At 50.3% G+C, this 20,458-nt stretch overlaps 1 protein-coding gene across 1 annotated transcript in view; it reads left to right on the plus strand.

Annotated features, from left to right (window-relative positions):
* Window positions 1-9,800: 9,800 nt before the first annotated feature.
* The window catches only part of shank1 (SH3 and multiple ankyrin repeat domains 1), a gene marked incomplete at its 5' end in the record, with an annotated part of 19,725 nt that continues 9,067 nt past the window's right edge, over window positions 9,801-20,458 (plus strand). Inside the window, 2 exons of the mRNA XM_079746196.1 lie at window positions 9,801-9,947; window positions 10,262-10,325. Coding sequence (XP_079602322.1) covers window positions 9,801-9,947; window positions 10,262-10,325 — 211 coding nt within the window. The remainder of the gene's footprint in view (window positions 9,948-10,261; window positions 10,326-20,458) is intronic.

Raw genomic sequence — 20,458 nt, forward strand, 5'->3', positions numbered from 1 at the left:
TCACCCACCGATGGTGGTGACAGCCAGCTCGTCAGGAGCAGTTGGGTTGAGGTGTCTTGCTCAGGGACACCTCAACACTCAGCCAGGGGATCGAACGAGCAAACTTCCAGTTAGCAGCCTACTTTCTCTACCTCCTGAGCCACATGCCGGCCGTTGTGCATTGTACATCACCAATCAAAATTTAATAACTACTTAAATGGACTGTATTTTTAACCTCCTAAAACCTAAAAGTCATCGTTCGCAAAGGACACAAACGCGTAAAATGCGAGTAAGGACTCCAGACCTTGTTGACTTCTCCTTGTTTTGTTTTTGACCACGTCTGCCCTTCAGGTCCTCCTCAGCTCATCCTCTTCTCCTGAGGGCCCCCCCACTGTCCACCTCCTCTTGAGTTGCCCCTCTTGCCCGGGACATGACCCACTTTTACTCTACTGTGCTGCTGGCGTCTCCGGAGTGCCACCGAACAGTTCATTCTCATGCTAAGTACACGCTAAACGTTTAGCACCCCTAAACCGTGCCTTCTGATGCTAACACTTTAACCCAACTAAGCAGTAAATTCTGATGCTAAGTATAGGCTAATACTTTAGTACCACTAAACAGCTTCTGATGCCAAGTATTGACTTGTACGTAAAGACATTTTAAATGAGAAGCAGACACCATCTCTGATTGCGAGTCTCTTTTCCAACACCGAAACTAAAGCGATGAATCATTTCAAACATGAACGATATTCAGAAGATGCTAACGAAGAAGCAAGCGGCTGCTCCAGCTGTACAGTCGCTGAGACATTGTAAGTTTCTGTCTGTTGTGCTGCGCTCTCCCAACTATTTCCGGCCTCGCCGTCTTCCACTTGGTAAATTATTCATGTACACCTTCTCCTCTCCCACGGTTCGTCTGTGCTGTACGTCGGTAGTTCCGTGGAACCAGAGGGACGGGCAATGTTCAGCCCCCAGAGGCTGGTCACACTCTACATTTACATTGAGGGGGGCTTAGCAGACACTTTTACCCAAAGCAACTTACAATGACTACATTACATACAGAAGAAGGAGAAACAACAATATATCGCTGTCGCTACAGTACGGATGTTCATAGAACCAAGTGCCAAGCACTAACCATCGCTAGGTTAACCCATTCCCTGTATACAACAAAGGTAGCTAGGATAAGATGCCAAGATGTACAACATACAATTAGTGAGTAAGAGGGGTTTAGGGGTGTGTGTGTGTGTGTGTGTGTGTGTGTGTGTGTGTGTGTGACTCAATAAGTCTTGAGTCTCTTGCAGAAGCTGGGCGAGCGAGTCTGCGGTCCTGACATCGGCAGGGAGCTCGTTCCACGCTCTAACCCAGCACTAAGAAGAGTTGTGTGACCGCACTGCGTTGAGGCAACAAATGTTACCTTCAGGTGGGCACAGACCGAGAGGGAGAGAGATGCTCAGTCATCTGTGAATGCCCCGTAGGAAGCTAAACAGCCACCTGTTCTCTGTAACCTTGAGAGCGAAAGCACAGGCCTGAGTCAGAGGCCGAAGGGGCAGATTTTGATAGGCTGTTGAAAAGGAAAGAGAGAAACACACACACACACACACACACACACAAAGACACACACACAGAGGGTGAAACGAGGTGAGAGTGTTGGATAGATGGGCCGCTGATACCCATTATTTCCCAGGTGAACGTGAAGTGGGACTGTAAACGATTCGACGTGTCGAATCATTACTGTAAAGTACGGCCGTGACACACGCCAGAGTGTGAGTGCATGGACGGGCTGGAACACGTCAGCTGTGCGAGCGGAGATATTGCCGTTGGTGTAATTGCAGCCATTCCTCTCCATTAAGTCTGGATTTTTTGGTCTCCAGGCATCCCCGCCGCTTCCCCCCAGCCCCCCACGGAGATGATCCTTCCCGCTTTATGTCTGTTTGTTCGAAACACAGAATATCCAACCGTTTGCATTTTATAAAAGGATGTAAAATGAGAAGGAACCTCAATTCTTACCTCATCATTACCATGTTCTCCCAGACATCATGTGAAGTGACTTGAATTTAAACCAACCTGACACACTTGACTCCAGGTCGGTGTCATAGCCATAGCCCAGTCTAACCAGACCAAAATAGACGATCCCAGAGCAGTTTGGTCTGACCCGACCGCAAACAGGGGCACATGCGCACAGGAGCCCGTATGGTTTGACCCCCGGCCCGGGCAAGCAAGGTCTGGCTGCAGAACCCATCCATTTACCTGTCAATGTGGCTATTTATACAACGCGCCCCCCCCCCCCCCACTGTGCTCATCTGTGGAACCATTACAGGGGTGTCGGCTCATCAAAGCCGGTATGACATGCCTCGCTCAACAATGATTGGCATCATGGAGTGGATTTCTACTTGCTCTTCATTTCAGCACTGGCACTGGAAGCCTCCCACCTCCACTTAATGGTGAGCTCGCTCGCCCCCTCCTCTCTCTCCCCTCATTCACTCACTCGCTCTGGCTCGCTCACTCACACAGTCCAACACACACACACAAACACACACGCACAAACACACACACACACACACACACACACTTTCTCACACAAACAGGCATGCATGCTCTCTTTCAGTGCACACACACACACACACACACACACACACACACACACACACACACACACACACACACACACACACACACACACACACACACACAGGCTCACTCCCCCACCCCCTCCATTCTCTCAGTATGCTAACGAGGATTGCGACGGTAGCTTCCCTCATCCTCACATTCCTTTCATTCTTAATTCATATCTGTGTGTGTCTGCATACAACCCTCAGCTTTGGTGTGTGTGTCTGAAAGAGCATGCATGTGTGAGATGTAGTGTGAGTGTGTGTGAGAGAGAGTGTTTGTGTGTGACAGAAAGAGAGCATGCATGTGTGAGATGTATTGAGTGTGTGTGTAAAATATAGCTTGCATGCATGTTTGTGTGAGTTGTAGTGTGTTTGTGTGTGTCAAAGAGCATTAATGTGCGTTTGTGTGAGAGAGAGAGAGTGTGTGCGTGTGTGTGTGTGTGTGTGAGAGACTGTGTGTGTGTGTGTGTGTGTGTGTGAGATTTAGTTGTGTGGAAGGAGGAGCAGGCGAATGGATGCGCTGCGCGTTGCAACGCATCGACGGGTTATATCCTTCGCTGCCTTTGTTACGGTTGAATCCGGCTTGGCTCCACACACGGCTGGTGTGAAAGCATGTGTTTGTGTGTACGTGTGTGTGTGTGTGTGTGTGTGTGTTTGCATGTTTGTACTGTACACCTCTGTGGCGGCGTGGCTGCAGACCCTCTCTTTCCTCCGCTGGCGTCAGCCCTGGGAGACACAGAAAGATTAAATAAGTCTCCATACATTTCTTCTTCTGCGGCTTAGAAGCCAAGACTCCAACTCTTCCAAGACATCAAAGACCGAGAGAGAGAGTGGGGGAGAGGGGAGGGAGAGAGAGAGAGGGAGGGAGAGAGGGAGTACGGGAGAGAGAGGGGGGGAGAATAGAGAGAAAGAGAGGGACCGAGAGAGGGGGGGATAGAGAGAGAGAGAGAGAGAGAGAATGATAGAGCAGAGAAAATGAGGCAGGAAGGACGGGGGGATGGGGAGGAGTCAGAGGGAGAGAAGCGAAACAGGTACGGGGGGGTGAGGGAACGCAAGCAGCCAACCAGCTGAATGATAGGAGGAGAGAGAGAGAGAGAGAGAGAGAGAGAGAGAGAGAGGTCGTTCGAACTCACAGTACACGGGCAGGCAGAGGGAGAGCTAGGATATGAGCGAGCGAGGGGGAGGGCGAGAGAGAGGGAGAGCGAGGATACGACGGAGAGAGAGCGAGGGAGAGAGCGAGAGAGAGAGAGAGAGAGAGAGGCTGTCAGGACCGAGCGAATAGAGAAGTGTTACTACAGAGCTTCTGGAGGGCTGCCGGCTGAGAATCAGGGAGGATGCCTCATCGCCGGGTCCAGGCTGGAGCCCGGGACCCCTTGTGATCGCTGCAGGAGGGGGCCGGGTGAGGGGGGGGAGCACAGGGTTGCAGCGGAAGGCTTTTTATCCTTTTCTTTTTTAAAGAACCCCCCAAAAAACCTCTGCCTTGCTGCGCTCTTCATGTACAATCCTCTTCTTCGCCCGCCTGCTCACGCTGCCTCCTCCTCCTCCTCCTCCTCCTCCTCCTTCTCAGTCTCCTTCTCCTCCTTCTCCTTTTTCCTCTTCTTCTGCTGACAATCGCCAGGTTTTCCCCCCCCCGCTCCTCCACTCCTGTCCCGTCGCTCTTGTCTCCCTCTCTCCCTCCCTCTCTCCCTCCCTCTCCCTCCCCCCTACACACACACACACTCTCCTGCTCTCCGAGGGAAGGAGCCGTTTCCAGCAGGGATTGCAGCTGAGACAGTAAGAGAGCTTTGTGTTTCTGCATGCTGGGAGACGGGAGAGACGCGGGAAACGGGGGAGACGAGGGACGAGGGGGGGGGGGGGAGCAGGGACGCATGGGGTTGGGGGGAAGGGTTGGGTGTGCTGGCACGCTTCGCAGTGCAGGGATCTTAACATTGAAGTGGGATTCTGCAGGAGTGAGCTGCTGTGGCTGGGGACTGACAGGGTGTAGATGTGTGTTGTGCGTGTGTTTGTGTGTTTCTGTGGTGCGGGAGAAGACAGTGTGTGGTTTAAGGGGTGGGGAGGGTGGTGGTGGTGGTGGTTCGCCGGCAATAGGGGGGTTGCACGTTCAAGTTTTACTGCATTGATTCGGAATGTCTGTTAATTCCTCCTATGTCACGTGGTCCGTCCGCTAATCCAATAACCAGCTCCAGTGTGCGCGGCAGTGTGTGCGGTCACGGTGTGCCCGACACAGGCACCCTAATGACGGGGAAGGAGGGGAGTGGGGGTGTGTGGATGGAGGAAGAAACGGGAGGTGGAGAAGCCACTGTGGGGGGGGTGTAACTCCTTAAGCTAGTGGATAGAACAGTACTGATAGAACAGTATGCTAGTGGATAGAACAGTACTGATAGAACAGTATGCTAGTGGATAGAACAGTACTGATAGAACAGTGTGCTAGTGGATAGAACAGTAGTGACAGAACGGTATGCCGGTGGATAGAACGGTATGCTAGTGGACAGAACAGTACTGATAGAACAGTATGCTAGTGGATAGAACAGTACTGATAGAACAGTGTGCTAGTGGATAGAACAGTACTGATAGAACAGTATGCTAGTGGATTGAACAGTATGCTAGTGAGTAGAACAGTACTGATAGAACAGTATGCTAGTGGATAGAACAGTACTGATAGAACAGTATGCTAGTGGATAAAACAGTACTGATAGAACAGTATGCTAGTGGATAGAACAGTACTGATCGAACAGTATGCTAGTGGATTGAACAGTATGCTAGTGAGTAGAACAGTACTGATAGAACAGTATGCTAGTGGATAGAACAGTACTGATAGAACAGTATGCTAGTGGATAGAACAGTACTGATAGAACAGTATGCTAGTGGATTGAACAGTATGCTAGTGAGTAGAACAGTACTGATAGAACAGTATGCTAGTGGATAGAACAGTACTGATAGAACTGTATGCTAGTGGATAGAACAGTAGTGACAGAACGGTATGCCGGTGGATAGAACGGTATGCTAGTGGACAGAACAGTACTGATAGAACAGTATGCTAGTGGACAGGACAGTACTGATAGAACAGTGTGCTAGTGGATAGAACAGTACTGATAGAACAGTATGCTAGTGGATTGAACAGTATGCTAGTGAGTAGAACAGTACTGATAGAACAGTATGCTAGTGGATAGAACAGTACTGATAGAACAGTATGCTAGTGGATAGAACAGTACTGCTAGAACAGTATGCTAGTGGATAGAACAGTACTGATCGAACAGTATGCTAGTGGATTGAACAGTATGCTAGTGAGTAGAACAGTACTGATAGAACAGTATGCTAGTGGATAGAACAGTACTGATAGAACAGTATGCTAGTGGATAGAACAGTACTGATAGAACAGTATGCTAGTGGATTGAACAGTATGCTAGTGAGTAGAACAGTACTGATAGAACAGTATGCTAGTGGATAGAACAGTACTGATAGAACTGTATGCTAGTGGATAGAACAGTAGTGACAGAACGGTATGCCGGTGGATAGAACGGTATGCTAGTGGACAGAACAGTACTGATAGAACAGTATGCTAGTGGATAGAACAGTACTGATAGAACTGTATGCTAGTGGATAGAACAGTACTGATAGAACAGTATGCTAGTGGATAGAACAGTACTGATAGAACAGTATGCTAGTGGATAGAACAGTACTGATAGAACAGTATGCTAGTGGATAGAACAGTACTGATAGACCAGTATGCTAGTTGATAGAACAGTAGTGACAGAACGGTATGCCGGTGGATAGAACGGTATGCTAGTGGACAGGACAGTACTGATAGAACGGTATGCTAGTGGACAGGACAGTACTGATAGAACAGTATGCTAGTGGATAGAACAGTACTGATAGAACAGTATGCTAGTGGATTGAACAGTATGCTAGTGGATAGAACAGTACTGATAGAACAGTATGCTAGTGGATAGAACAGTTCTGACAGAACGGTATGCTAGTGGACAGAACAGTACTGATAGAACAATACTGATAAAACAGTACAGATAAACGTAAATGAACTAAATTTATACAGCACTTTTCTTACCACTGACCACCCAAAGCGCTTTACAACACCACCGACGGCGGAGTCAGCCATGCAAGGCAGCAGCCGGCTCGCCGGGAGCAGCTAGGGTTAGGCTTCTTGCTCAAGGACACCTCGACACTCTGCTAGGAGGAGCCGGGGATCGAACCAGCAACCTTCAGGTTACCAGCCAACTGCCTCCCCCTGATAGAACAGTATGCTAGTGGATAGAATAGTATGCTAGTGGATAGAACAGTAGGATGGTGGATAGAACAGTATGCCAGAGGATAGAACAGTACTAGTGGATAGAACAGTACTTCGGTAGTGATAGAGAAGTATGCTAGTGGATAGAACAGTACTAGTGGATAAAGCAGTATGCTAGTGGATAGAACAGTAATAGTTAAAGAACAGCAATGCGGATAGAACAGCACTGTAGATATACCTTTTTGCTTGCAGTATTGGAATGAACATTGGTGTAGTAATATTCGATATTCGTGTGAATGCAACCGGATGCTGTTGGATTCAATACTGTATTCTCTTCAATGGGAGTCAAAGACAGAGACAGCAGGGGATTATCGGCAAATGAAGAGCAGAGTGGAAATGAGAAAAAAAGAACGCCTTTTCACGAAAGGGAAAATAACCAAAACCAAAATGCTGATATTGTTGTTGGATAATGATGGATAGAGAGATGGCTCAATAGATGGTTCCAGACTCCTTCTGACACACCCACACAGCTCCATTAACATGCGTGCATGTATTGGTGGTGAACTGGCTGACAAGATACCTCAACGGAGGCAATGCCTTGCTCCTCCTTGCCCGCGTTCAGAAGACCAAAGAAAAAGACACCCTCTTTCCTCAGCGGCCTCCTGCACGCACACGTGCAGCGGGCGAAACGCACGCAGTACCCAGATATCCCATGCTCTCATGCACACCGGTACGATCACATCTGGCACTCTGCCACGCAGACCGCGTTCAAACAGCGCCGGCATGCATGCGCCCAGCTGTTCTCACCACTCCTGCAAGGGAAAGGGCTCACGTTGCCAGCATGTGTTCTGATTTCTGCACACCGATGAGGAACACACAGCGCTGTCCCCACCAAAGACACCTTTGGGTGAGGGTTTGATGGACACTGATGCACATTGCTCGTCAGTCGTGTGGTTTAGGCTTTACACCGCCCACAGGGAGGAGGGTGTGGAGTGTGAGGCTCACACATCATCACACGCTGAGCCACCGCACTGCTCCACTGCAGGGCGGTGTGACCGGAAAGCGTGGAGGTGGTTCTGAACCATCGCAACAAGAATGACTTCAGGATACCCGGAAACAAAGTGTTCCTAAACCGATGTAGAAAACGAGTTCACATATTCTTCTTTTCTTTTATATATATGTGTGTGTGTGCGTGTGTGTGTGTGTGTGTGTGTTTGTGTATATTTTCTTTCCACCAGCACAGCAAATAGTGGTAGCCATCTTCCGCCCACGCACAGACATTGTCACCAGCCCTGTGCACACGTTTCCTGCTCACACTCTCCGCCTCAGGGCAATACTCGATCGGATAATCAGATCAAACCGGCCCAAATTAGAGCACCCAGGAGGAGCAACAGGTTCCCCCAGCAAACAAGTCACCGATCCCGGCTTGTCTCTTTGGAAGCACCACCCTGGGCGATGTGTTAGCAAACGCTACTACAGCTACAGCTAGGCTGAGAAGCTACCAAACCACTACTGTACCGGGCTAACGCGGTGCTTTTGTTAATGGCCAGTGTTAGACTCCACCTGCCTGGATCGCCATTGTTGGTTTTGAGCGAGGGCTCCGAGTCTGGCTGTGAGAGTGGGCACTTGAGGCTGAAATACCTTCATCACAGCCACAGTCTGCTGCTGTAACATCCAGGTGATTCACGGCTTTAACACAATGGCTTGCAGAAGATTGCTGGATTCATGAAAAAACAGCCCCTAATTGTAATCGATGGAACAATTTCCAGCGAACGTATTACGCTTCATATGTAATTTATGAAAGAGGATGGAGTCGTGGACCGAGGTGGATTGTGGAGTAAACTGTTACTTTAATGCTTCATAGGTTTAACACGTTCTTCCCGCAGAATTACAAAACCAAAAGTCAGGCCTGTTAAATTATGTAGTCCTGTACAGCGCATCTCAGCTCAATATTCCCCTGGAGCTCAATTAGTTTGGCTGGAGATAGAGCTTCTGCTGATTCACTGGGTTAACGCGGCCACTCCGGCACCGCGAGTCCAGGCTGACATCTCTGGCATTTCAGACGAGCCGTGGTTGTTTTGGCGTGCCCAGAGTCAAGGTCCAGTGGGCGCCTGCAGTTCTCCGCACGAGTCGCTGCATTAGCATTCAGCAGGCCGCGGTCCAGAAATACTGTTAATTCTCCTCCATTTTCCTCAAACAGAATCGTGCCTCAAAGCAGCCACCTTTAGTTGGCCGCAAAGCTCAGGGTCCATGCTTGTGGAAGATATGCAACTCCTGTTCAGTATTAATTCAGTGGATCCCTGCCCACAGGCCAGAGGCTAAAAGCTCTTTAAATGTTGTTATGGATGTGCATTAATAGACACAAGAACAAGATGGTGTCTTGAGGTTTTTAGGTTTCGAGATAGAATAAAGGTAATTGGTAACACTTAACACTAAGGGAGCATTAGTTAACCATTCAATTAAACTATGCAATGCAGTAATATGCCTTATTACATAGCTGTAGCACAGGGATTAGTGGGTTAATGGGTTAGAATCCTAATCCAGATAAATGTATACATTAATATCTTGGTTAAAATGAACACCCTTGTCTTAGTTAACAAAACCATGAGTAGATGATTATTAGACCATTAGGTAACGCATAGTTAATGCTCATTAACCAAGGCTAATTCATGGTTAATGAATTGTACTTTATTTTAATTAGGGTAATTATTTAAAGACCCTTGCTACAGCTGTCCTGATGCAGTGATTTTGGCTTACAGGATTCACCCTGCAAACCTGAATGAGTCACTGAACTGAATAAAAAAAAGTGATTACGATTATAAACTCTAAATTAGACTTTCGTCTCTTTGAAATTACTTTTGGGTGTCTGAATGTCTCAAGAAAATAAACACTTGAGGAAGGGTACACATTGGTTCTTGAGAACTGCCAGACATATTTTGGAAGTCTTACTGAAGTTGAAAGAAATGTCTGAGAGTTATGCAACATAGAGGCTGCTCCCAGACAGACTGTCACATCCTCCCAGACCTGTCTCACATCCTCCGAGACCAGTCTCACATCCTCCCAGACCAGTCTCACATCCTCCCAGACCAGTCTCACATCCTGCTAGACCAGTATAACTCCCTGGTAGACCAGTCTAACATCCTCCTAGACCAGTCTAATTCCCTCTAAGACCAGTCTAACATCCTCCCAGACCAGTCTCAAATCCTCGAAGACCAGAGTCCCACATCCTCTAAGACCAGAGCCTCACATCCTCTAAGACCAGTCTCACATCCTCTAAGACCAGAGTCCCACATCCTCTAAGACCAGAGCCTCACATCCTCTAAGACCAGTCTCAAATCCTCGAAGACCAGAGTACCACATCGTCTAAGACCAGAGTCCCACATCCTCTAAGACCAGAGTACCACATCCTCTAAGACCAGAGTTCCACATCCTCTCAGACCAGAGTCCCACATCCTCTCAGACCAGAGTCCCACATCCTCTCAGACCAGAGCCTCCCATCCTGTAAGACCAGAGCCTCACATCCTCTAAGACCAGTCTCACATCCTCTAAGACCAGAGCCTCAGACCCCCCGAGACCAGAGTCTTATATCCTCTCAGACCAGAACCTTGCATCCTCTAAGACCAGAGCCTCCAATCCTCTTAGACCAATCTCACATCCTCTAAGACCAGTCTCACATCCTCTAAGACCAGAGCCTCACATCCTCTAAGACCAGAGCCTCACATCCTCTAAGACCAGTCTTACATCCTCTAAGACCAGTCCCACATCCTTTAAGACCAGTCCCACATCCTTTAAGACCAGTGCCTCGCGTCGTCTAAGACCAGAGTCTAGGCTCCTAAGACCTCTCTCCGGTTGCCAGTATTTCCCTGCCGATCACGATGCGTATTTCAGATTAACTAGGCTTCCAATATTTGCTGTGCAACTCTGAGGTCTCTTCTTCAATCCCTCTCTCTCTCTCTTTCTCCTCTGCCTCTCTCTTTTCTTATCCCGCTCATACTCTCTCTCCCCCCCCGCCCTCTCCCTCTCTCCCTCTCTATTCTGTGTCTCTCGGCCCTCAGTTAACGTCTGATCTGGGCCAGTCAGGCTCCCCCGCGCTGTGTCCTACTTTGACGCGGCCCTTCTCTTCTTTTCTCGCCCTTAATTTCTGCTCTTTCTTTCTATTTCTCTCGCTCACCTTCTTTCTGGCGTGGCCGGCCGTCCGCCACCCCGACCCCCTCGGCGGCACCGTTCCTCTCTCACCGTCCTCGCTGGTTGATCCCTCGTCAAGGTTTACTCAGTTAAGAGCATCTACATCCTGAAGTTGATATTTCCATTTACATTGAGGGCGTTCAGCGGACGCTTTCAGCAAAAGCGAAAAGTACATTCGGCGGAAGAAAGTTAAGGCACCTTAACTATGTTAGTTAAGAGCCGCACACTTTGATAAAGTGATCTCTCCCGTCGCGTGTTGGACTCTGTGTGTGACCCTCCGTGTGTGTGTGTGTGACTCTGTGTGTGTGACTCTGTGTGTGTGACTCTGTGTGTGACTCTGTGTGTGAATGGGCTCATTTCATTCACGGTAAAGTGTCCGAGGTGCCCTTATAAAATCACTCCGTTTACGTCCGGTTTCTCTGTCCGCCTTCCATTTCAATATCTAATGGAAGGCGGGTCCAACTCTGAAAGCCGTAAAGGAAATTACCCATCTGCCCTCGCTGCGGAGAGCTGATCCTGGCGCTGCTCGGTACCCCTCGCCTTCCCTCCGCTTCCCACAGACCCGGTCTAAGTGTGTGTGTGTGTGTGTGTGTGTGAGTGTGTGAGTGTGTGAGTGTGTGAGTGTGTTTGTGTTGTAGTGTTTGTATGGTTGGGGCTGGTGTGTGTGTGTTTGGTATTCGTATAGTAGGGGCTGGGGTTGCTGTGTGTGTGTGTGTGTGTGTGTGTGTGTGTGTGTGTGTGTGTGTGTGTGTGTGTGTGTGTGTGTGTGTGTGTGTGTGTGTGTGTGTGTGTGTGTGTGTGTGTGTGTGTGTGTGTGTGCTGTGTTGGTATGGTAGGGGCTGGGTTGCTGTGTGTGTTTGTATGTGTGTACATGCATGTGTGTGTAAGTATCAAGTGTTTGTATGGTAGGGGCTGGGGTCTGTGTGTGTGTGTGTGTGTGTGTGTGTGTGTGTGTGTGGTGTTTGTATGGTAGGGGGTGGGGTTGATGTGTGTGGAGTGGCTGTGTGTGTGTGTGGGGGGGGGGGGTTGGTGTTTGGAGTGGCTGTGTGCTAGGGGTTAGGTGATAAGAGCTGAGTTTAATACATCCACTCAGCCGCTCCTCTGGCTCCTGCGGGAACCCTGGTTCCCACTGTCTCTCTCTCTCTCTCTCTCTCTCTCTCTCTCTCTCTCTCTCTCTCTCTTCCTTCTCCCTCTCTCTCTGTCTCTCTCTCTCTCTCTCTCTCTCTCGCCGTCCCTCTTTTGTCTCTAATTCTCTAATCTGACATGATTTACTGATTCTCACTCTGCCGCTCTCATCCTGCCACCCCTCCGACGCAGCCAACATGTGGCTCCTCGCTAATTGCAGTGGATCTTGGCCGTGTGTGTGTGCGTTTCTGTGTGCGTGGCCGTGTGTGTCTGTGCGTGTGTCCGTCCGCGCGCGTGCTTCCGTCCGTGTGTGTGTGTGTGTGTGTGTGTGTGTGTGTGTGTGTGCGTGCGCACGTCATTCCGTGTGTGTGTTGTGTCCCTGTGTGTGTTTGTCCAGATAGCCCCGTGCTCTGTGACTCCCCTCCCGGTCTATTAGGGCTAATTGCGCCGCAGAGAGGGGCAGAAAAAGATCAGGGCTGATGTTTGAGATCTCCCAGCTTCCACCAGCGCATCATCAAAGTGGGACTATTTTTAGCTCTGACTGTCAGAAGGGGAAGGGGAGGGGATGACGAGGGGGTGTGCGACGGCACGGGGCGTTGATCTGAACGGGGGGACAGAGAGACGGAGGACGTGGGGACGGGGAGAATATGACGAGGGTGGGGTGGGGGGATGGAGTTACCAGAGGTTAGGCGCCGTCTCAGCGTTGGTACGACACCCCTCCTTCTCACATGGTACGTCTGCGTTTCTGACCGGCATCTCTTTCGGACCCCTCCACCGGGCTTCTCTCTGGGGGTGCGCGGGAAGGGGGGGGGGGTCAGTCTGTTGGGGTTTATGTACGCACTGTGCCGTCTGCTGACCTCTGGCGAGCCGCGGCGTCTGTCCCTCCGTCTGCAACGTGTTTCTGTCTGTCTAGCGGCTCAGCCGCCGGGGCTGATGGGAAAATGAGTTCCCTCTGGGGGGTTGGGGGGAGGGGGGGGGGGGGGGGTGGTTAGCTTTCGACGTGCCTGGCTGTTCGCACGTGGTAGCTGGCGTTTGACATTGTAATCGCCACGATCTTTATTTGTCAAATTTGTACAAATAAAGCGAGTGGACAAATAAATGCGAGTCCTTCAGTTGTCCGTTCTGTCGGTGCGAAGACAGCGCCTTCAGATCAGGTGGGGGTCTAATCTGTTGGTGCCGTGGACCCGCGGAGATCCCATCTCGGCGGCGTTCAGGCGGTTGCATAAATGATCGGTCATCTGGACAGAGCGGTCTGATGTGATGCAATATCTCAGCCCTAACTCCCCCTCCTGCCAGCAAGCCTGTCTTCATGGTCAGTAGCTTAAGTGTGTGTGTGTGTCTGTGTGCGTTTGAGAGAGTGTGAGTGTCTGTTTGTGTGTCTGAGAGTCTGAAAGTGACTGTGTGTTTGTGTGTCTGAGAGAGAGTGTGTGTGAGTGTGTGTGTGTCTTAGAGTGAGTGACTGTGTGTGTGTGTGTGTGTGTGTGTGTGTCTTAGAATGAGTAAGTGTGTGTGTGTGTGTGTCAAAGAGATTGTGCGTCTGAGTGTGTGTGTGTGTATCTGTGAGTGAGTGCGTTCGGCGTTGTGTGCGTTGCTCTGACTCCGCTCGGATGTACACACCGCACAACAGGGCTTTTCTTGGCGTGCCGGTCGCCCTGGCAGTGGGCAGGAGAGAGAGGGTGTTGTTGGGTTGCTCAGCGATGATGAATTCGCTGCGTTGGGGTTGTGAAGGCCCGGGAGTTGCAGCGCTGCATTAATAATAGAAGCACAGCTGGCTGTACAGTATTTATAGTAGCCGTGGAGGAAGGCAATGGGAGCATGAATGGGAAGGCGAGGGCTGAGCTATATTCTCTCTCTGCGCGGGCCGGACCTCCGATGGTCACCGTGGGGGGAGGCGCCCACACCGGGTGTAGGGGGGGGGGAATTGGATAATCATGACCTCACTCACTCACTCACTCACTCACTCACTCACTCACTCACTCACTCCATAGAAACACACACACACACACTCCATAGAAAGACACACACATACACTCCATAGAAACACACACACACCCCATAGAATCACGCACACCATAGAATCACAAACACACACACACACACACACACATACGCACGATCCATAGAATCACACACACACATGATCCATCGAATCTCACACACACACACACACACACACGCTCCATAGAATCTAAAACACACAAACACACACACTTCAAAGAATCTCACACACACAAACTCTAAATAATCTCACTAAAACACACACACTTGGACAACAAAGTAATTTAGTGTGTACTTAATTAACCTCCGTCTCTGTGAGTAGCTATCTGAAGGAGACAGCGGGGCTATCGGAATCGTTTGAGGTGAAGCCCCGTATCGATCTACCCTTTTCGCGCTTATTAAGACCGTTGACACGCACAGCAGCTTCCCTCTGCGGTCGCAGCTTACGAAGTCAAACATAATCTCCGGTTTTCTGTCATCCTGCACCCATATATTGTCTCCCCACCACGACCACCTCACTGTACATGAGCCCCTCGCCGTTTAACCAGCAAGCCTTGTGACCGCCACTGGCCTGAATCTGACGACCCATCGTGAGTGATCGGGGGTTTGATGTGATTGGACGGCGCATTAGCAAGGTCACACAGAGCAGTACGGTACAGAGTCAGCCATCGAACTGCGTGATAATAACGTCACACAGAAGTGTGATCATCGGATTGCCTTCGAGATCGCGTTAGCTCGGTGGAACCCCGTCGTCGGGGTCCAGAGATAGATCAGGGCGGGACAAATGTTTTTTAATACGTCACTGTCTGATTGGCTAACAATGTGTGTCTCAAAGTGTCGGGGGGAGATGGATTTCCTATCGGGGAGTCCATAAAGGTGAAGCCGGCGATCGCTGTGAGAAAGGCGCTGATTCAGCGACTGCCGAACCCTGGGGACTATCTAACCCACGTCTCTCCGTCCAATAATGCCCTCTCAGGCCCTCCTCTACACAGCTCCTAATGGGCTCTGTAACCCCACTCCTTCTCACCCTGATTGAATTCATTTTAATCTTGTTTTCATCCTTATTGCGGAACCGTGCCCCAATTTTCCCTCTATTCCCTGGAAGCACGCCTCTCCCATTCCACGTCAGTTTAAAAATGGGTGAGGTCAAGATAATGGGGCTTTAACTGACACGCAAGTCACAAAGATACATACGTGGTGCATGTGAATGCCCGATGCCTTTACAGCACCTGACTCGACAGCCGTACTCCCCACGTGGAGGTACTTCAAACACAAACACTCTACTGCTGCCGCGCAGGGCTTTGCACCGGGCGTCTGATCCGGCCCGCTCGGAGAGAGGGTTCAGCAGGGATCCTCTGACCCCGGTGCCATGGGGTCTTGTGTAGTCCTGGAGAGAGAGGGGTGTCAGACGCAGGCTGGTTTGCAGCCCCTGCATCTGGTCCCTCTGCTCATTGTTGCCTCTGATGCATCAGGACTGACTGACTCACTCGCACTCACTCGCTCACTCACCACTCACCACTCACACACACACACACACACACACACACACACACACACACACACACATATACATACACACTCACACTCACACTCACAGTCCAGAGCATCACAAACGCATACGTGGAGAGAGAGACGTCACCCGCAGACTCTGAGCTGTTTGTTGACTTCAACGCGTCAGGATTGACTCTGTTCTCGTGTGTCCGTGTGGCAGGCGTTAGCTGTGGGTCGCGTCCCGGCGGGGGTTGGATCACCACTTCTAGCGCTACGGCGAAACACTGCTGACATCCAGCGTTTTCATGAGCTGGCTTCAAACTCCCCTATCCCCCCTGTGGAGAAGCTTCCGACCCTATATACACAGAGAAACAACAACTATAATCATGTGTATAGGTCAAATCTTGTCGCACCGATAAACCGTATCACCACGGCTTAGCTCAGGTAAACGGAAGTTTGCTAGTTTGATCCCCGGCGCCTCTTGGCTCTGAGTGTTGAGGTGTCCCTGAGCAAGGCTCCTAATTCTAAATGCTGTCGCCTTGCATGATTGACTCCGCCGTCAGTGTGTGAATGTGTGAATGAATGGTTGCAACTTGCTTTGGATAAAAGCATCTGCTAAATGTAAGTGAACCATGGCAGGAACGTGCCATTACATAGAATATATTCTACTTTTGTATTAATTATTTATTGGTGTTGAACCTATTTTGTTTTCACGAGCTGGCTGTTGCCTTTGTATGGCTGACTCCGCTGTCGGTGTATGGGTGATTGTGAGGCAATATTGTAAAGCGCTTTGGGTGGCCACTGGTTACAAAAAAACCCTATTTAAATGCAGTCCATTTACCATTTACCATTTCATGTCGATCCAGGGAAACCGAAATGGAGGGAAAAAGGCAGTTGGTCGCAGGCTGCTACCGCTAACGACCCGCTACGCTACAATCCGATGCTACGGCCCCCGGCAATGGAGCAGCAGCCTCCACCTTTTAATATTTCACAGGCCTTCGTATGTTCCCCCTGTCCTCCACCCCTACAGCGACTCCAACCGCGCCTCATTTATTCATCAACCCCCTTCCATGCCAAATAACTGGAACAGATCCGGCCCTGGCGACAGAAGTAGCGACCTAGCTTAGCCACTAGCATGTCGGCTCCCCAGAACCCGGGCAACGCCGGGACACTTGTGTTTGGGTAGCTCTCCAGCATGTGTCGGTCATCTAGGGTGACCCAGCTCTCGGTACACACTCCTCGCAGATGACACGCTTTTCTGTTTACCTCAAAGTACTTTTGATATTGCGGCTCAGAAGAGCTGGAAATGAGGCCAAACAAAAACTGGATCAGTAATACCGACGCGTACTACTACAAGAACCGAGGCTGATTGATGGTGTATCGAATACGACGGCTGCTTATTGCTAAATACTGTTATCGAATTTATGCCTTTGCTGAAGTAAAGGTTTTACACCAGCCCAGCCCAGTCACACAGGAAGAAAAGTGTGTCTAAGCGTGTGTGTGGTAGTGTGTGTGTGTGTAGTGTGTGTGTAGTGTGTTGGTCTCCCGTCGTGTGCGGGTTAGCCTCTAGCCGCGCGTGTGTTAGCCTCTCGTCAACTTCTATCACGGCCACCTGCTTCCTTTAGCCCTTTTTTCATTACTTGACTCCCACTCCTGTGCTCCATGTAAACATCTGAAGTATACCACGGCAGTAAGGACCCCCCAAGGCTCTGGGTTTCCATGTCTTCAACACCGTGGCTCCGTAAACCCCCCCCCCCCCCCCCCATTCCCTTATCGTTCTACGCGGTCCCTTTGATGCCCTTCAGAATCAGTTAAGCACTCTGCTTGCGTTTTTTTTCTTCTCCTCGTTCTTCAGTGTCGTCCCCTTCCTCCGTTGTTCCGTCTTCGAGGATCGGATCCACGCGTCGTTCACTGTGTGAAGGGCTTCTCTCTGCACATCATCTCTGCTGTGTGTTGTTGCGTCAACCCAAGATGGGGGCTTGGCTCAGAGTGGAACGTGGATCAGTCGGTCGTCTCTCTGTGTTTGGTGCGAGCAGATTTGTTGCCGAGGGCCTCGGAGAATAGCAAAGAGCCCAGAATGCTTTGCTGTTTTTTAGGCTGCGGACATCTGGTTCCGAGTGAATAGCTTCTTGAGGAGTAAGTGACTCACGGTGTGGTTATAAAGTCGTTCTTCATGTACTGCAGGTACTTCATGAGTCGAGAGATGAACGGTGGGTTCATGCCTGTGTGCACTTTGAATATTTTCAGGTAAGAGCAGAGTGCACTCAGAGGCTTGCAGTGCATTATGAGGCCAGCATGATTCGGTCTTGGTTTTTTCTTCCTGAGTTCTTTCTCCCTAAACGTTGGGTTGGGTTGGGTTTTGTAAGCGAACCGTCATTTATTTGCAGCACCATGGCAACTGGTGATGTGAGGAAGGGATGCCACTACTAATGACAGCCATAGACGTGGAGAGAGAAAGGCAATCAATTATCAGGATAGGAAAAGGAAAGGCATTATCTCAGGAAAATAACGAAACGCAATGAAGGGATAATGACATTATATAATGAGATTATGATAACGCAAGACGGCTATCTTAGCCAACTGACTCGTTTCAAAGCCTTTCCTGTTCAATAGTACGTTAAAGCATAAAAGAAGAAAAATCCTGGCACAATTAACCGCCCCTTTGGGAATCTCTGGGTCACGGCAATTTTGATTGGCGCTCCCTGTGACGAATCACGTCGCGGGAGCCTGTGCATCCCCAAGGACTCCTCGACAGTTACATAAGAGCTCAATTAGCCTACTCACCGCACATGGCGCAAGGTTAGGGTTTACACACATGACCAACCCCGTGGCCAACGGCGTGCTCTGTGTACCGGGAAGGGTGACAGACGCGACTGATGTCGCTCATGTGTCGTCCTGACACACAGGCACACAAACGCACAAACACACAGACGCACACGCACGCCACGCATCATCAACGCTGTGGTCTCTCAGTGTCACGGCGTCTTTCCGTGTCGGTGTCAGACAGGGAAGGGGAGGGAGGTGGGCTGTGCCAGTTTAGTGGCTGGAAAATGGGGCAATCTGTACTTTGGAAGTTTCCCAGTGAAATTTCCTGGGGACAGAGGCACTGAAAATATCTATCTATATACACGCTATGTCCTACATAAAAGGAGTGTGTGCGCACAAGAGAGAGAGACAGAGACAGAGAGAGAGAGAGAGGGAGATGGAGACGATCACAGAGATAGGCAGAGTGAGTGAGAGAGGGAGCGAGGGAGAGAGAGAGAGGCTGAAGGGCAGTGTTTGAGTGAGAGTCATTTGGAGAGGGTAAATGTCACGGCGATCACTCTTTCCACCGTTCTAGAGAGAGTGTAATTAGATCGAGGGGTCAACATGGCAGACTGTTCAAACCAGGTCATCAGGGCTGCTTTAGACCCCCGCGTTAGACAGTCTGTGACCCCCACATCATACGGGGGACCCCAACATGACGGGGGTCTCGTGAGCCATGCTTACAATTAGAAACGTGTGACTCCAATCATTGTCGGAACACGACATGGAGCGGTGTGGACTGCGCATGGAACGCACACTCTGTGTCCGAGTGTGTCCTCCTATCGGACGGACGTACGTCACAATGTCCTCACCTGGCTGGGTCCCGCTCTCCTTATCGCCATGGGAACGGACGCCTGCGAGCTCTCCCCCCGCGGGCTCTGATCGCGTCTCTCATTAGGGGTTCGGGTTCGGGTCCGATCGCGTCCGACCGAAATCTGCAAAAGCACAGAAGAAGAAGACGATGACGATGATGACGATGATGATGATGGCGAAGATGATGGCGACAACGACACCGACGATGATGGTGATGACGATGGCGATGATGATGATGACGACTATGATGCAGAAGACGTAAAGGGGGAAGGGGAAGAGGGGGGAGGAGCAGGACTTTGAAGTGAGCGTTCAGCACCAGAGGGGTTAATCCGATGACCTGGAACCGGGACGGCAGCAGCTCCCTGGGGAGGAGCTCGAGGGGGGGGGGGGGGTGGTGTGTGTGTGTGTGTGTGTGTGTGTGTGTGTGTGGGGGGGGGGGGGGGGGATAAGGGGAGGAGGCACCGCGGGAGGCCGTGTGTGTGTGTGTGTGTGTGTGTGTGTGTGGGGGGGGGGGATAAGGGGAGGAGGCACCACGGGAGGCCGTGTGTGTGTGTGTGTGTGTGTGTGTGTGTGTGTGTGTGTGTGTGTGTGGGGGGGGGGGAATCAGGAGAAGAGGAAGTGATTAGCGGTTAGTGGGCGTCAGGCGGTATCTTATCCTCGCATCGGCCTTCTATTGTACACACACACACACACACACACACACACACACACACACACACACACACACACACACACACACACACACACACACACACACACACACACACACTCCCTTTATGCGATCCTGAACGGTTCCCAGAATGACAGCACACACAAACACACATTTGCATACTGTAACTGCTGAGTACACACACACACAATACACTACACACTTTCCTACACGCTATAATATACTCTACGTCTATTCACACAATATGAACTAACACACACACACACTCTGCATTCATTATGATGGCATTTAACGTATGAGTCATGCCTGTAATCCGGGGAGCAGTCTGTCTGTCTGTCTGTCTCTCTTTCTCTCTCGCTCTCTCGCTCTCTCTCTCTCTCTCTCTCTCTCTCCCTCTCTCTCTCTCTCTCTTCTATATCTCTGCACCGACTGACTTCATACCTGTGATTGGCCCGTGCCTCGTGACATCACTTCCTCTCCTTCCTGTACCTCTCTCCGGCTCTCTGCCTTTTGTTCACTGTGGCTTTATTGTGCTCCCATTAATCCT

Source organism: Pollachius pollachius (assembly GCF_949987615.1).
Source record: "Pollachius pollachius genome assembly, chromosome: 11".
NCBI lineage: Eukaryota > Metazoa > Chordata > Actinopteri > Gadiformes > Gadidae > Pollachius > Pollachius pollachius.